Below are 15,513 nucleotides of genomic sequence, written 5' to 3'. Positions count from 1 at the left end.
ACATTCTGAGGCCTGGGGACTAGGGCTCCAATATATCTTTTTTGGGGGGGACACAGTTCAACCCATAACAGTCACTTTCTGCTGCATAAGCCTCCCCGTTACCCACAAACTAAAGGGCAACTCCTTCCTGAGCTTACTGATCATCCTATGGCTTGGCTCCTGCTGGGCTGTGCATCTCATCTCTTGCCTCCCTCCCTGTTCTCTTTCATGCCAGCATTCTTTCCTTCTTCTTGCCTTGGGAACTTACTGTTTCATCTGTTTGAAACGCTCATTCTCCCTGTTTGTTAGCTCTGGTGGTTGGCGGTCACTCAGAATAGACACGCCATCCTTTCAGAATCCTGGCCTGTCCTTCCTCCACCAGTTCTGGATCAGACACCCCTTCGGCACACATAACACAGAACTGAATCTCAGTACTTACAAGGCTGTCTTCCCCACTTGAGCTGTGCAAGGACGTGGACTGCATCTGGATCTTTGCTACACCACCCAACCTGGCGCGGTGCCTGGAACATAAAAGTCCCCTGATAAATATTTGAAAAAGGAAAGAATGCCTGGATGGTCATTTAGGATTTTGAACAGATGTAAGGAAGAATTGCAGTGGACATCAAGTCACTGTCTTAAGAGCAGCATTCCACTTCATTCACCGCGTGTGGGTGGGGCAGAGCCCACGCAGGAATAGCACGAGCCTTCTCTCCTGGAAGGTGCTTTTTGATTTCTCATTGCTTCAACTTTCAAACAGACATAGAGGGGCTCTGAGCTGGAGAAACTCTTGGAGATCGTGTAGTCGAATTCCCTCATCTTAAAGAAGGGGGAAATTGAGGCCTGGTGGGTGGAAGGACCTTAGCATGACATTTTTATTGTTAGAGCCAAGACTGGAACCCAGGCATCTTGGCTCCTCCCTGAAGCGAGGTTATGCCTTGCCTGTTGCGGAGGCTGAGAACATGGTCTCTGGACCACTTTCTAGGTACGGGGTCCTGTCCTCACCAGGGAAGTGGTCGAGGCCAAGTTACTTAACCTCTCTGGGGACACAGTTTCTCCACCCATAAAGTGGGCTAACAAGCCAAAGTGTTGATAGTGATAAAGGACAACTCTACGTTATGTAGAGGTGAGATTGCTTCATGCGGGGAGTGTTTCCTCTTTATCTAGTTTCTCTCCAAAATGAGAATGAGGACATTCAATGGAGGGTCCCTTTGCTGATCTGACCTCCTTTATATCACCTCTTTCTTATCATGACATGATATTATTGCTGTTTAAACAAAACTCAGTGATGGTGAGTTTTGATGAACACCAGAGCAATAGATTTTATTACACTTTTCTTAGTGATTAGTGTTTTAATAATACAAAAATGTATGTCCCTTTTTTAAAAATTCAGATATTACAAATATGCACAAACTGAAAGGCATACATTATTTCCTTCTCCAGTCCATTGTTCTTTCCTAGAATTAACTATTTTAAATGGGAGGTTTTCTTTCTGGGTAGGTAATCTCACCAGATTCACAAACATATATACTTGTATATATACACATTCATATATATATATATGTTTACCTTACTCTTACCTCACTATTTGTAACTATACCTCATTATTTGTACCCTATACCTCATTATTTGTACCCTATACCTCATTATTTGTAACTATTACATGTTATTTCTTTCTATGGAAAAATTGCACCATTATTTATCTAATTCCCTATTGATGGACATTTAGATTGTTTCTAATTTTTTACTATTACAAACAATGCTGCAATCAGTGAGTGTCTGTATACAGGTAGCTTTATACAGCTCATATAGTATTACTATAGGCATGAATCCAAGAAATACAAACAATGGGACATAAGGAGTGATCAGAAATTTTCAGTCATGCAGCTTCTCACATAAAGACCAGGTTGGGGGCTTCCCTGGTGGCACAGTGGTTGAGAGTCTGCCTTCCAATGCGGGGGACACTGGTTCGAGCCCTGGTCTGGGAAGATACCAGACCATGCCGTGGAACGACTGGGCCCGTGAGCCACAACTACTGAGCCTGCGCGTCTGGAGTCTGTGCTCCGCAACAAGAGAGGCCCGCGCACCGCGATGAAGAGTGGGCCCCGCTTGCCACAACTAGAGAAAGCCCTCGCGCAGAAACGAAGACCCAACACAGCCAAAAATAAATAAATAAATAAATAAATAAATAAATAAAATAAAATAAAATAAAAAAAGACCAGGTTGGTTTTCTCTAGGGGGTGCTTGTTAAAATGCAGATTCACAGGCCTCACATAAGACCTACTGAATAACACCTCCAGAGATAATGTAGGAGAATAGTAAACGATAAAATATTAATATATAAAATAAAGTTTAAAATCACGGAGTGAATAATAGAGAATAAAGGATGAAACAAAAGTAACAGAATAAAGTCCTTGTCTGGAGCACAGGATGACTCTTTGCTTCCCGGAGCAGCCCAGTATGTCTCTGTCCAGTTCTGGAAGCTCCTAGTTATATATGCCTTCAATGTTCACATATGAGTTTTAATTCTCTCCTCAAAAGCTACTGAGAATAATTCTAAGTACATACAATAAATCTTTCCCTGGGAAGCAGACAGATATGAATGGTAGTGATGGTGACAACCGGGGAATCCCTAAGGGGAATTGAAGCTAAGAGAGGAGACAAGAGGAGCCAGTGCCTGTGAGGCACACATACCAGATGACCAGGGTAGAGACCCAGAGGCAACTCAGTCCCGTGCACACTGGCCTGATCATCGGGGCAGCTGTGTGCTGAGCTACTAGGTGACTTGGCTAAGCAGGGCTAAGCCTTGGGCTTTTATTCACTACAGAGCCCGGAACATTCTGCTGTCAAAGATATGGAAGAAGGAAGAGGCATGATCCTCGCATAACTGTTGGACCAGACACATTCCTTGTTTGGTGGAAGTTTCAGTTTTATAAGAGTCTCATCTTGTCACTGTCTCTGTCTCTCTGCTTCTCTCTTTTTCTAAATCATTGCAGTGACTTTCAAAAAGCCAGTTCATCACAGAAATTTCATTGAAATCAGAAGGATATTAAGGGAATCGAAAGTCACCAGTCAAATATAAATTAGTTCCAGGAAATTTTGTGGGAAAACAAAGGTTTCAATAGCACTTAGAATAAAAACGATGTGGTTTCCTGGAGAAGAGGAAGATGGGAAGAGAGAGGCAGATATATGAAAACTGGAAGTCATGATTTTGGTAGATCTTGAGCCAATTACTGAATCATAATAAACTCTTTTTTAAAAATAAATTTATTTATTTTTATTTATTTTTGGCTGCGTTGGGTCTTTGTTGCTGCCCGTGGGCTTTTTCTAGTTGTGGCGAGCGGGGGCTACTCTTCATTACAGTGCGCGGGCTTCTCATTGCGGTGGCTTCTCTTGTTGCAGAGCACAGGCTCTAGGTGCGTGGGCTTCATTAGTTGTGGCATGCAGGCTTCAGTAGCTGTGGCTTGTGGGCTCTAGAGCGCAGGCTCAGTAGTTGTGGTGGACGGGCTTAGTTGCTCCGTGGCACATGGGATCTTCCCGGACCGGGGCTCAAACCCATGTCCCCTGCATTGACAGGTGGATTCTTAACCACTGCACCACCAGGGAAGTCCTCATTTACTTCTTTTGATGTTAGTATAGATATATCAGCTTTGTTTTGGTTAGTGTTTACACGTTACTTTTTTTCCATCACTTTACTTTAAATTTTTTATATCCTTATATCTGTAAAGTATTAGTTGTTAACAGTGTAAAGTTGGGTTTTGCTCTTTTTATGGAGATTGACAATCATTATATTTCTGGAGACTTTATCTCTTTACATCTAACATAATCAGAATGTATTTGAATTTATATTTTCCATATTTCTAAATGTTTTCTAATGGAGACATCTGATTTCATACTTGTCTCTTCTCTTTCTCCCTTTTGATTAATTAAATATATATTTTGCTATTCCATTCCCCCTTCTATTAACCTATTAATCATATATTATTATTATTTTATAATTCTTTTTCTGTGCTTCATGTAGAGATTGTCTTGCTTTTTCTTTAAAAAAACTTTTATTGAAGTATAATGTATACAACATGACATTTACCATTTTAACCATTTGAGATATACAGTTAGATGGCATTTGGTACATCCATCACTGCTATCTTATTCTAGGACTTTAAAAGGAAACTCTGTGGAGCATCAATGCAATTGAGTACTTCACAGCTATGAAAAAATAATGACAAAGGTATCTATGAATCAAGGTGGAGGGATTTCCAAGCTATATTATTAAATAGAAGAAAGAAATGTGTAGAAGAGCATCTATAGCATGCTACTTCTTGTGTAAAAATGAAGGGAAAATAGTATATATATGTAACTTCCCACTGAGCAAGAAGAAGCACACAAAGAATAAATCAGAAACAAATGAGACTTTACCTGCAGGAGGTGGGTGGGAATGGGATAGAAAAGATGGGGGGATGAGTATATTTATTTGTATAGTTTTGACTATGTTATCTTTTACCTACTAAAAAAAATAAACAGAAGATGATGGAGAATAAAGCAAAGTAGAATAAAACAAAAAAATGAGCCTAACTATACTTCAAATTAATATCATAATCAGACTAAAGGGTAAAATAGAATAATTAAGTAATTATCAAACACAGAGTTTTGTCTATAAACTACTCTCACAGTAATGGAAAAACTAAGCAAAGTGTTTGAGCTGAAGTTAGTTTGTCATTAACAGTGGTTTGAGTTCAAGATTCTGAAATTACTTGTATTCAAAGATTTAGGAAATAATAAACTTATTCTGGAAAAGGGAATGACTCCTCACTTGGGGAAAGGTGGCATGTACATGGAAAAGGAGAGGCTGGAAAGAACTCTATGGTGTCAAACTAGAATTGGATATATATCAACTTGAACTCATGGGTTTTAATATGTATAAACAGATTGAAACTTATATATTATATATCAATATTGGTTCCCATCCCATATTCTTTCTGTCCCACTCCTGACCCATCTCCTATGGGTAACCATTCCTAGTTTCTATGTCCTGTGTTTCTTTCATATATATTTCCTAGCTGCATCCTCTAAGATCACTTAGATGCCTTGTAAGCAACAAACACACCTAACACCAAATTTGTTCTTTGAATATCAGTCTCCTCTAAAAAGAGCCAAAGTTACTTAGAAAAATGGCTGATTCTAGGGCTGGGGCTATGAATCAAGGCCAGACCAGAGAAATTTTGCTGAGCCGGAAAGTAAAACGTGTTCGGTGAATCACAGGAACACAGGAGCCAGCTTGAAGGGGCTCCCATTGGCCAAATCTGGAATAATTTGAGCTTCAAAATGAATAACATTGGTAATAGATTACAACTCAGAGAATAAGTAAGAATTCACGAGTCCATAATGAAATCAATGAAAAAACAAATTAATGGGGAACAAGGGGAAGTTTCTTCTTGTAGGAGAATACAACTAACATAGGAGGAAATGACAGAATTAGAAAATCACCATTTGGCCACCACATTTGCAATAGTTTTCTCGTATAAGAGTCACCAATGGATTTTAAATATAGTGGGTGAAATTGTAATAAGAGAAGCATTGTGATTATAAAATCTCAAAATATCTACCCAAATGATACTTATTTAACTACAAAGGCTAAAATAGTAGCGTACTGTAGACAAGCTGGCAGACAACACCTTAACCAATTGATCAAGGTTAAAATCACTAGTAATTGGGAAAATTGATATCATGAGTCTTCTGATGACACGTACTGCGGCATACCGGCTGAAAATCTAAGCTTGAAATATACATACATGCATATATACATACATAAAATAAACATAGTAAAATATTAACCATTGGGCAATCTGGATGAAGTGGTACAGGAATTCCTTGTATCATTCTTACAACTTTTCTGTATGTCTGAAATCATTTCAAAATAGAAAGTTAACAAATCCTTTGTCTCAGCTGTAACAATGTCCCAGAGGAGGGGAGTCTAGGGCACCCCTGGCATCTGGGATACCATCTTCTGGGACTCCAGTCCCTCTAGCTCCTCAAAGGACAGCAAGAAATTAGCCAGAAACTTGGGGACTTTGTTTCAGCTCTCTCATTGGTAATTAAAACGTTATCTTTTGATTCATTTATCTGGAGCTGGTTAAGGAACATGAAAGTCTGTAGAAACCCTGAGGCCACAGATATTTCTTCCATTTGTCTGGATACCAAGTCTCCTGCGGAGAAGCTGAGGATTTCGGCAACAGTCTCGAAGAAGTGTCTGAGGTCCCAGTGCTGAGCAGAGGTCAGAGTGGAAACCTGCACTTGGCAGTGGATCTGCCTATGTGCTTGTGGGTTTGTGTATGAGTATCTCTGTTCATAAGTGTGTGCGTCTGTGTGTATTGTGTATGCTTGTGTACGTGTTGTTTGGTAGTTGTGTGTGTGTGTATGTGTGTGTGTACTATGTACCTGACTCAGAGCCTGATCCTTTTCCTGAGTTAGACCCAACCCAGGCCCTGTTTTAGCACATGTAGATCAAGTTATCAGCTTCCTAACATGCGATTAGGGACTCCTGAGTCATGCCCGTGATCTTAATATTTGCCTCCTGTTGTTATGACAGGAGGATGTTCCCCACCGGCTGGGCATCACAGCTGAGAGGATGAACTCTCCACATCGGGGCTGCTGGAGCAGATGCCCGACCTCACCAAGGAACCGAGGTCAGAGAGGGCTCAACCGCTGCTCAGCAGTAAGTGCTAGCATGTGTGCGAGCTGTGTTTGTGGGTGACACAGTTGTGTGTGAGAGCAGGAACCTGTGTTGTTTGCTTTTGTCTGTTTGTATGTTACCATGTGCATGGGTTGTTGTTGGTGGTTTAACGTCTGTGCCATTGGCTGAATAGGCTTAACTGCCACACGCTGACTGCCTTCACCCCAGAAGGGTTTGGGTCAGAAGGGGTTGAAGCACGCCTCCCAGGAATGGGACTGTGTGTGCTGCTTGTAGTGAGTGTGTGGCTAGGTGTGCATGTGCGTTTGTGGGCATCTGATTAACATTCATGACCTCAAATATTTCCTTAAGTGATCTCCTTCTGGGACACCATTGGCTAAAATAACCAAGCTCCAAGCGAGTCCCTGTTTCCTAAAAAGGATCTGCTATCACTTTAATATACCTGAGTGTAACTGAGTCACTCAGATTTTGTAACCCTTTACTTTTTTCATGAAACATACCACACAGAGAAATTCCAGGCATCATGCTGTGTGAAGCTACAGTGCAGAATCACCATCAATCAAATAGTGGTGAGATCTTGGGAAAATTACTTAACTCCTTGGCCTTAGTTTCCACATCTATAAAATGGAAAGAATTAGACTTCTTGTGAAACTTAAAGGCCTTCAGTAAATATTTATTGTTTAAATAGAAGTTAACGTATGTGAGAATTTTTGGCAGTTGTGAAGTATATGAATATGAATGAATGAAATTACTTAGGGAACTAAGAAAATTTGGGGCAACTGTGGCTTCCCTGCATCTCTAAAATATTATAGAGTGCTTGGCTCCCCTAACAGATAAAAGGGGAAGTTTTCATGTGTAATGATTAAGAGCATGGGCTCTGATGACACAGTCATATTAGACTGAATCACATTAAGTAGCTACTACTTGATAAATTTTAAATTACAGAAAATGGTGATACATATATATAAAGTAATGTATATCATATATTATGTATATTATATATTATATATCATGTATATTATAGATACATATATACACACATACGTGTGTGTGCCATCTCTGTCCTCTACTGTACTGTTTTGTACCTATGGAATTTGTATCTCTATGTTTCTATTTTTTAAAAGCTAAAATGGGTGAAAGAACACAGATTCTTGTTGAAGCTGTGCAATTTTTTAAAAATCTGGGAATGTAAGGTTGATGTGTGGTATTAATTAGGAAACATGGGTAAAGCGCTTAGCCTAGTACCCAAATGTTCACCAAAATGTTCACCCTTATTATGAACAATAGTTTATGGACTATTCTGGTTTGGGAGCTATTCTGGCATCAAGCAGCTTTATTTTTTTACTGAAATATAGTTCACATACAATATTATGTTAGTTTCAGGTGTATTACGTGGTGATTTGACATTTGCATATATTACAAAATGATCACTGCAAATGAGTCTAGTAACTATCTGTCCCCAAAGTTATTATAATATCATTGACCATATTCCTATGCTGTATATTACATCCTCATGGTTTGTTTATTTGATAACTGGAGATTTATACCTCTTCATCCACTTCACCTATTTCAGCCCCCCTCCCCCTAATGCCCTCCCCTCTGTCAACTACTGGTTTCTTCTCTGTATCTGTGAGTCTGTTTTCATTTTATTTTGTTTGTTTGTTTTGTTTTTTAGACTCCACATATGAGTGAGATAATATGGTATTTATTGTTCTCTGTTCGACTTATTTCACATAGCATAGTGCCCTCTAGATCCATCCATGTCCTTGGAACACGGCTGTGAACTGCTTCGAGATGCACTTGAACAGCTCCTGGATGGCCACACTGTTGCCAATGAAGGTGGCAAACATGTTTAGCCCCCAGGGTGGGATGTCACAGATAGTTTTCACTATTGGGAGTCCACTTTCATTCTTTTGCATGTGGGTATCCAGTTTGCCAACACTGTTTATTGAAGAGACTATCCTTTCCCCATTGTGTGTTCTTGGCTCCCTTGTCAAAGATTAGGTGATGGTATATGTGTGGGTTTATTTCTAGGCTCTGTTTTCTGTTCCATTATCTATATGCCTGTTTTCACACCATTAACATTTTGTGTTGATTACTGAAGTTTTGTAGAATAGCTTGAAATTAGGTGATGCCTACAGCTTTGTTCATTTTTATCAAGATTGCTTTGTTGGTCTTTTGTGGTTCTATGTGGATGGAATAAGTGGTGGCAGTGGAACGTGTGTTCTAATACATTTTGGGGTCAGTGGTGTGGGAATCTCAAGGGTTAGTACTGCTCTGTCTGGACCTTACTGCAGTGTATGGAGAGGCAGTTTCCACTGCTGGCTTCTTCAAAAGTCAAGGGTGTTCACAGCCTCTCCTCCTCCTCATGACCAAGCAGAGGGGTGGCCAACATGTCACTGACATTAGGGACACCTTCTCCTGGGACTCCAGTGGTTCAGCCCCTTTGTCCCCTGCACAAGATCCATCTCAAGAGGAAGGCAAGAAATTGGGCAGTTAGCTCAGCTGGCTTCTTCTCTAACCAGAATCTTGGGGCTGTGTTGTCTGGGTGTTTACTGTTTCCCTGGATGTGAGAGTGAAACCCCAGAAGCCAACACACATTTTCAGGAAGGTATTTGATCTTGCTTGATGGCCTCCTCCTATCTTTGTTACCTTCAGTTCCTGATGTGTGATCTTGGTCACACTCATCCTGCCTAAATAATCTATTTATTTATTTACCTTTTCGGTCGCTCTCCTTTTTTAAAACTACTATTTCTTTTTTTTTTCTTTTTAAATTTTTTTAAATTAATTAATTAATTTATTTATTTATGGCTGTGTTGGGTCTTCGTTGCTGTGCGAGGGCTTTCTCCAGTTGCAGCAAGCGGGGGCCACTCTTCATCGCGGTGCACGGGCCTCTCACTGTCGCGGCCTCTCTTGTTGCGGAGCACAGGCTCCAGACATGCAGGCTCAGCAGTTGTGGCTCATGGGCCCAGTTGCTCTGCGGCATGTGGGATCCTCCCAGACCAGGGCTCGAACCCGTGTCCCCTGCATTGTCAGGCGGATTCTCAACCACTGTGCCACCAGGGAAGCCCTGGTCACTCTCCTTTTCATTGCTTCTTTTCAGTCAATCCTTTATTAACCCTTGTGACATATTTTCTAAATTAACAATTTTTTATTGTGCTAAAATACATATAAGATAAAATTTACCATTTCAAAGATTTTTAAGTGTACAGTTCCGTGGCATTAAACACATTCACATTGTTGTACAAACATCAGCACCATCCACCTCCAGAAATTGTTTATCTTCCCAGATGGAAACTCTGTACCCACTGAACAATAACGCCTCATTTCTCTCCCCCGCACCAAGCCCCTGGCAACCACCATTCTATTTTTTTGTCTCTATGAATTTGACTATTCTAAGAATCTCATATAAGTGGAATTATACAGTATTTACACTTTTGTGACTGTCTGACTTTACTTAGCGTAATGTCTTCAAGGTTCATCCATCTTGTAGCATGTGTCAGGATTTCTTTCCTTTTTAAGGCTGAATAATATTCCATTGTAAGTATAGACCACATTTTGTTTATCCATTTGTTTGTCAGTGGACACAGATTGTTTCCATCGTTCGGCTATTGTGAATAATGCTGCTTTAAACATGGGTATACAAATATCTCTTTGGCCCCTGCTTTCAGTTCTTCTGGATATATTATCAGAAGTGAAATTTCTGGATCATATGGTAATTCTATGTTTAAGTTTTTGAGGAACTGCCATTATGTTCCCTTTTTTCCTTCCTTCCTTTTTTGCTTCTTTCCTTCCTTCCTTCCTTCCTTGCTTCCTTCCTTCCTTCCTTCCTTCCTTCTTTCTTGTCATTCTAAGTTTATGTGTTCAGCACTTATTCTGTACATGGTACATTACTTTCCCAATAATGCTTTAAGTGGTGTGTGTGTGTGTGTGTGTGTGTGCAAGACAGACACACGCACATAAGCTGTCTGGCTATAAAGCCATGGAAGGGACTGTATCTTATTTATTACTCTTCCCCTAATGTCTATCGTAGTGTCTTCATTATGTTAAAAAAAGAATGAGGTATTCCTGATTTCAGTTGAAGAGTTTGATCGATGTTTGAATGATGTCTCCAAGTGACTGTGTCAGTGTTCAGACAAATCACATTCCACTGTTCTCACCAGACTGGATGAGGCACCAACGTGTGAGCGCAATGCAGTGAGATTTGTCTGTACAGTGACACAGCCACGTGGAGGAACGTATGTGACCGTATGGTAGTCGCTCTGCTCAGTATGTCTAAGTTCCTGACGTTTCCAGTTTCTATTCATTCCCAGCAGAGATAAGAACAGCATGAGGAGGGAGAACCAGAGCAGCGTGTCCGAGTTCCTCCTCCTGGGGCTCCCCATCCGGCCAGAGCAGCAGGGCGTGTTCTTTGCCCTGTTCCTGGGTGTGTACCTGACCACGGTGCTGGGGAACCTGCTAATCCTCCTGCTCATCAGGCTGGACTCTCGTCTCCACACCCCCATGTACTTCTTCCTCAGCCACTTGGCCTTCTCTGACCTCTCCTTTTCATCTGTCACTGTCCCAAAGATGTTGATGAACATGCAGGTTCAGTGCCAATCTATCACATACGCAGGGTGCATTTCACAGGTGTATTTTTACATACTTTTCGGTTGTGTTGATAACCTCCTCCTCGCGGTGATGTCCTATGACAGGTATGTGGCCATCTGTCACCCTCTCCACTACACCACTATCATGATGGAGAGGGCGTGTGTGCTCCTGGTGGCTGGCTCCTGGATTCTCTCCTGTGGCAGTGCCCTTCTGCACACCCTCCTGCTGGCCCAGGTGCCCTTCTGTGATGACAACATTATTCCCCACTTCTTCTGCAGCCTCCCCATCCTACTCAAGCTGTCCTGCTCAGACACCTCTCTTAATGAGTTGGTTATATTCACTGCAGGGGCTGCGGTTGTCATTCTTCCATTGACTGGCATCCTGGTCTCTTATGGCCGCATTGGGGTCTCCATCCTGAGGGTCCCTTCTACCAAAGGGATCTGCAGGGCCCTGTCCACCTGTGGCTCCCATCTCTCTGTGGTGTCTCTGTTCTATGGAACCATTATGGCACTGTACTTTTCCTCCTCATCGGGCAACTCCAACGACAAAGACATGATTGTCTCACTGATGTACACAGTTGTGACTCCCATGCTGAACCCCTTCATCTATAGCCTAAGGAACAGAGACATTAAATTGGCTCTGGGGATTCTTTTCAGAAACAATCAACTTTTCGCCAAGTGAGGATCAGCTAGCCATGTTCTTATTTCACCCACTGACCTTGTCAGAAATGTCCTCTTAAAAAGTTGCGTGTCGACCACCCATGTCTCTAGCACCTTCCCATCTGTCCTCTACAGTCACTACGTTATTGGACCAATCTCTTTCACTTTCGTTTTATCTGTTGCCCATTTATTCTTCCATAATCCTAAATATGGCATTGCCCACAACATACATATGACTTGTGGTCTTCAAAGCACCAAACTCCTTATTAGTCAGATATGTGATTGATCATTCTGAATACGTTGCACTACTGTTTTATCTTCCTGAAGAGAGAAAGACTTGCTAAGATAACAACACACACACGAACCGCCTCTCTCAAAAGGAAAACATGACACTGACATTTTATGCTTCCTTTTTAATGAAGAAATCCGGTTTGTTTTAAGCTAAGATTAGAGGTATGAAATACGATTATATTTTGGACCAAGCTATACCTTCTCATATCCTGAGTTTCTGATCCCCAGGTGGTAGACAGTCAAGATTCTCAAACGTGTTATGGCACTTCACTTTTCTGTAATGAAATGAACATTTGGAATCTCAAGTAGAGCCAGTTTAAGTTTTGTGGAATATTCTTTTGATAGGTTAAAGAACCCTCCTTAGTAATAGGTAATATAACTTTTCATTATAACTCACAGTTTCTATCTGTTGAAATAAATGAGATATAAACCAGCTCCTTATTTCCTCTATCTTGTCTAGTGTTTTCCAGAGCTACGAATATTCAGTTAAGTTTCTAATGTTTAGTTTTGGTAAAGTCCAGAATGCTTACCCTCTCAATGCAGTATCTAGTTAATAAAGTACTTTTGATTGTTTGCTAAAACCGAAATAAACTTTAATTTGATTATGCCTGTGACAGTAGGGAACCACAGAGTAGTCAATCCAACTACCATATTTCCCCATTCTAGGAAGGCTATTGTTTTTCCCTCTAAAATGGATTTTTGTGTGGAGAACAGCCTACAGCTGTCTGATTAATTTTAGTCTGGGAAAATGAGTGTTGTCTTTTTCCCAGAGATCTCATTTCTAACAGGAAAAAACTAAAATATTTACTGCTGACTATTATGTGCCATGTAGTTTTCTCCATTCTGGGAATACTAGTTAAAAAAATTAACCCCCTTGTAGAGTTTACATTCCACACTCCTGTTCCTGCTCATTGTGTTCCTTTTTTTCCACGGCAGTTTTGAACCTTCTAACACACCATAAGCTTTACTTATTTTTAAAATTTTCATTGTTTCTTTACTGGAATGTGAGCTCTATGGAAGATGGGTTTTTGGCTGAAGTAAGTAAGTTGTAAGTTTTGTTGGTAGGTAAAAACTTCTATGAATAAAGGAGGCATAAAAAAGGGGAGCAAGGGTGCTGGGGGTGAGGTACATAGTTTAACATTGTGTGGTCCAGGTAGAGCTCATTGGAAAGATAACAATCAAACAAAGATGTCAGTGAGGACAGGTAAGTGAGCCATGGGCGGATATGGGCAAAAGCATTCCAAGCATGGGCATCAGCACCTGGAAATACTCTGGGGTGAGATGGTGCCTGGCCTATTTCAGGGACATTGAGGGGCCTCTGTAGTTGGACAGGGCCAAGTAGGGGAGGATGGTAGGCGATAAGTTTAGAGGTATCAGAGGACCAGATTTGTAGGACACTTAAGGTCATAGTAGGTGTGTTAGTCTAGGTTATCCAGAGAAATAGAACCAATAGGGGGTGTGTTTGTGTGGAGAGAGAGAGAGAGACATTTATTGGAATTGGCCCATGTCATTATGGAGGCTAGCAAGTCCAAAATTTGCAGGGTAGGCCGGCAGGCTGGAAACCCAGGGAAAAGTTGGTTTGAGTCTGAGGCAGCCTGCTGACAAAATTGTCTCTTCTTTTTTTTTTTCAAAATTTTTTTGGAGTATAGTTGATTTACAATGTTGTGTTGGTTTCAGGTGTACAGCAAAGTGAATCAGTTATACATATATATAAATCCACTCTTTGTTTCTTTTAAAAGCCCTTTCCCATATAGGCCATTACAGAGTATTGAGTAGAGTTCCCTGTGCTATACAGCAGTTTCTTATTACTTATCTATTTTATATATAGTAGTGTGCATATGTCAGTCCCAATCTCCCAATTTATCCCTCCCTCCCTTATCCCCTGGTAAGCATAAGCTTGTTTTCTACATCCATGACTTTGCTTCTGTTTTGTAAATAAGTTCATTTGTACTCTTTTTTTTTTTTAGATTCCATATATAAGTGATATATGGTATTTGTCTTTCTGTGTCTGACTTACTTCGCTCAGTATGACAATCTCTAGGTCCATCCATTTTGTTGCAAATGGCATTATTTTGTTCTTTTTTATGGCTGAGTAATATTTCATTGTATATATTTACCACATCTTCTTTATCCATTCCTCTGTTGATGGACATTTAGGTTGCTTCCATGTCCTGGCATTTACATTTCCATGTAAATAGTGCTGCAATGAACACTGGGGTGCATGTATCTTTTTGAATTATCAGAATTGCCTCTTCTTTGGGGGAGGTCAGTCTTTCTCTTAAGGCCCTCAACTGATTGGATGAGACCCATCTACATTATGGAGGACAATCTGCTTTATTCAGCATCTGTTGATTGCAATGTTAATCTCATCCAAAAAAATACCTTCGTGGAAACATCTAGAATTGTGTTTGACCAAATATCTGGGTCCTGCAGCCTAGCCAAGTTGACACATAAAATTAACCATTGGGCTTCCCTGGTGGCACAGTGGTTGGGAGTCTGCCTGCCAATGCAGGGGACGCGGGTTCAAGCCCAGGTCTGGGAAGATCCCATGTGCTGCGGAGCAACTAGGCCCGTGTGCCACAACTACTGAGCCTGCGCGTCTGGAGCCTGTGCTCCACAACAAGAGAGGCCGCGATAGTGAGAGGCCCACGCACCGCGATGAAGAGTGGCCCCCGCTTGCCGCAACTAGAGAAAGCCCTCACACAGAAACGAAGACCCAACACAGCCATAAATAAATAAATAAATAAAATTTTTAAAAAAATTAACCATTATAGTAGAATTTTTGGTTTTCAGTCTGAGTGATTTCGGAACCTATTGGAAGAGATTCAATAGAGGAATAACATGACCATACTTGATTTTTTTATTGTTTCTTTAAAAACACCCAGATTTTTTGAGGTGTAAGTGACATACAATAAACTTTGTATATCTAAAGTACACAATTTGACTAGTTTTGACATTTGAATACACCCATGAAACTATCACCACAAGCCATCAAGATCATGAATTTCCCTGATGCCTACCCTACTGCTCTCTCTTTACTCCTCCCATCTGGCCTCAGGGGAACCACTAATCTGTTTCTGTCACATGGATTAGTTTGCATCTTCTAGAAGTTTAAGTGGAATCATACAGTGTGTATTCTTTTCTTGCTGCCTTCTTTCATTCAGTGTAAACATTTTGAGATTCATTCATGTTGTGCTGTTTATCAATTCTTTTTTTAAAATTGGTGAGTAGATATACCACAGCTTTTTGATGGATATATGGGCTGTTTCCAGTTTCTGTCTATTAAATAAAGCTGTTATGAACATTCTT

General features: G+C 40.7%; 1 protein-coding gene and 1 pseudogene across 3 annotated transcripts in view; one reads left to right on the top strand and one right to left on the bottom strand.

Annotated features, from left to right (window-relative positions):
* LOC309663656 (olfactory receptor 1L3-like) overlaps positions 1 to 15,513 on the bottom strand; it is a 68,520-nt pseudogene that overhangs the window by 9,224 nt on the left and 43,783 nt on the right. The window contains exon 2 of the transcript XR_014268425.1: positions 419 to 500. The product of XR_014268425.1 is annotated as an olfactory receptor 1L3-like (transcript). The remainder of the gene's footprint in view (positions 1 to 418; positions 501 to 15,513) is intronic.
* LOC309663654 (olfactory receptor 1J4-like) lies at positions 2,633 to 15,509 on the top strand. Of its 2 annotated transcripts, none has more exons than XM_082467887.1 (3): positions 2,633 to 6,247; positions 6,563 to 6,688; positions 10,981 to 15,509. In XM_082467887.1, exon 3 carries the CDS (start codon positions 10,994 to 10,996, stop codon positions 11,933 to 11,935), a length of 942 nt encoding a protein of 313 aa, XP_082324013.1. In that variant the 5' UTR covers positions 2,633 to 6,247; positions 6,563 to 6,688; positions 10,981 to 10,993; the 3' UTR covers positions 11,936 to 15,509. The 2 variants fall into 2 exon arrangements, with proteins under 2 accessions (XP_082324013.1, XP_082324012.1); XM_082467886.1 differs by having other exon boundaries at positions 10,978 to 15,509.

This window comes from Balaenoptera physalus (genome assembly GCF_965194825.1).
Source record: "Balaenoptera physalus genome assembly, chromosome: 7".
Taxonomy (NCBI): Eukaryota; Metazoa; Chordata; class Mammalia; order Artiodactyla; family Balaenopteridae; genus Balaenoptera; species Balaenoptera physalus.
This window is presented reverse-complemented; position numbering and strand designations above follow the sequence as displayed.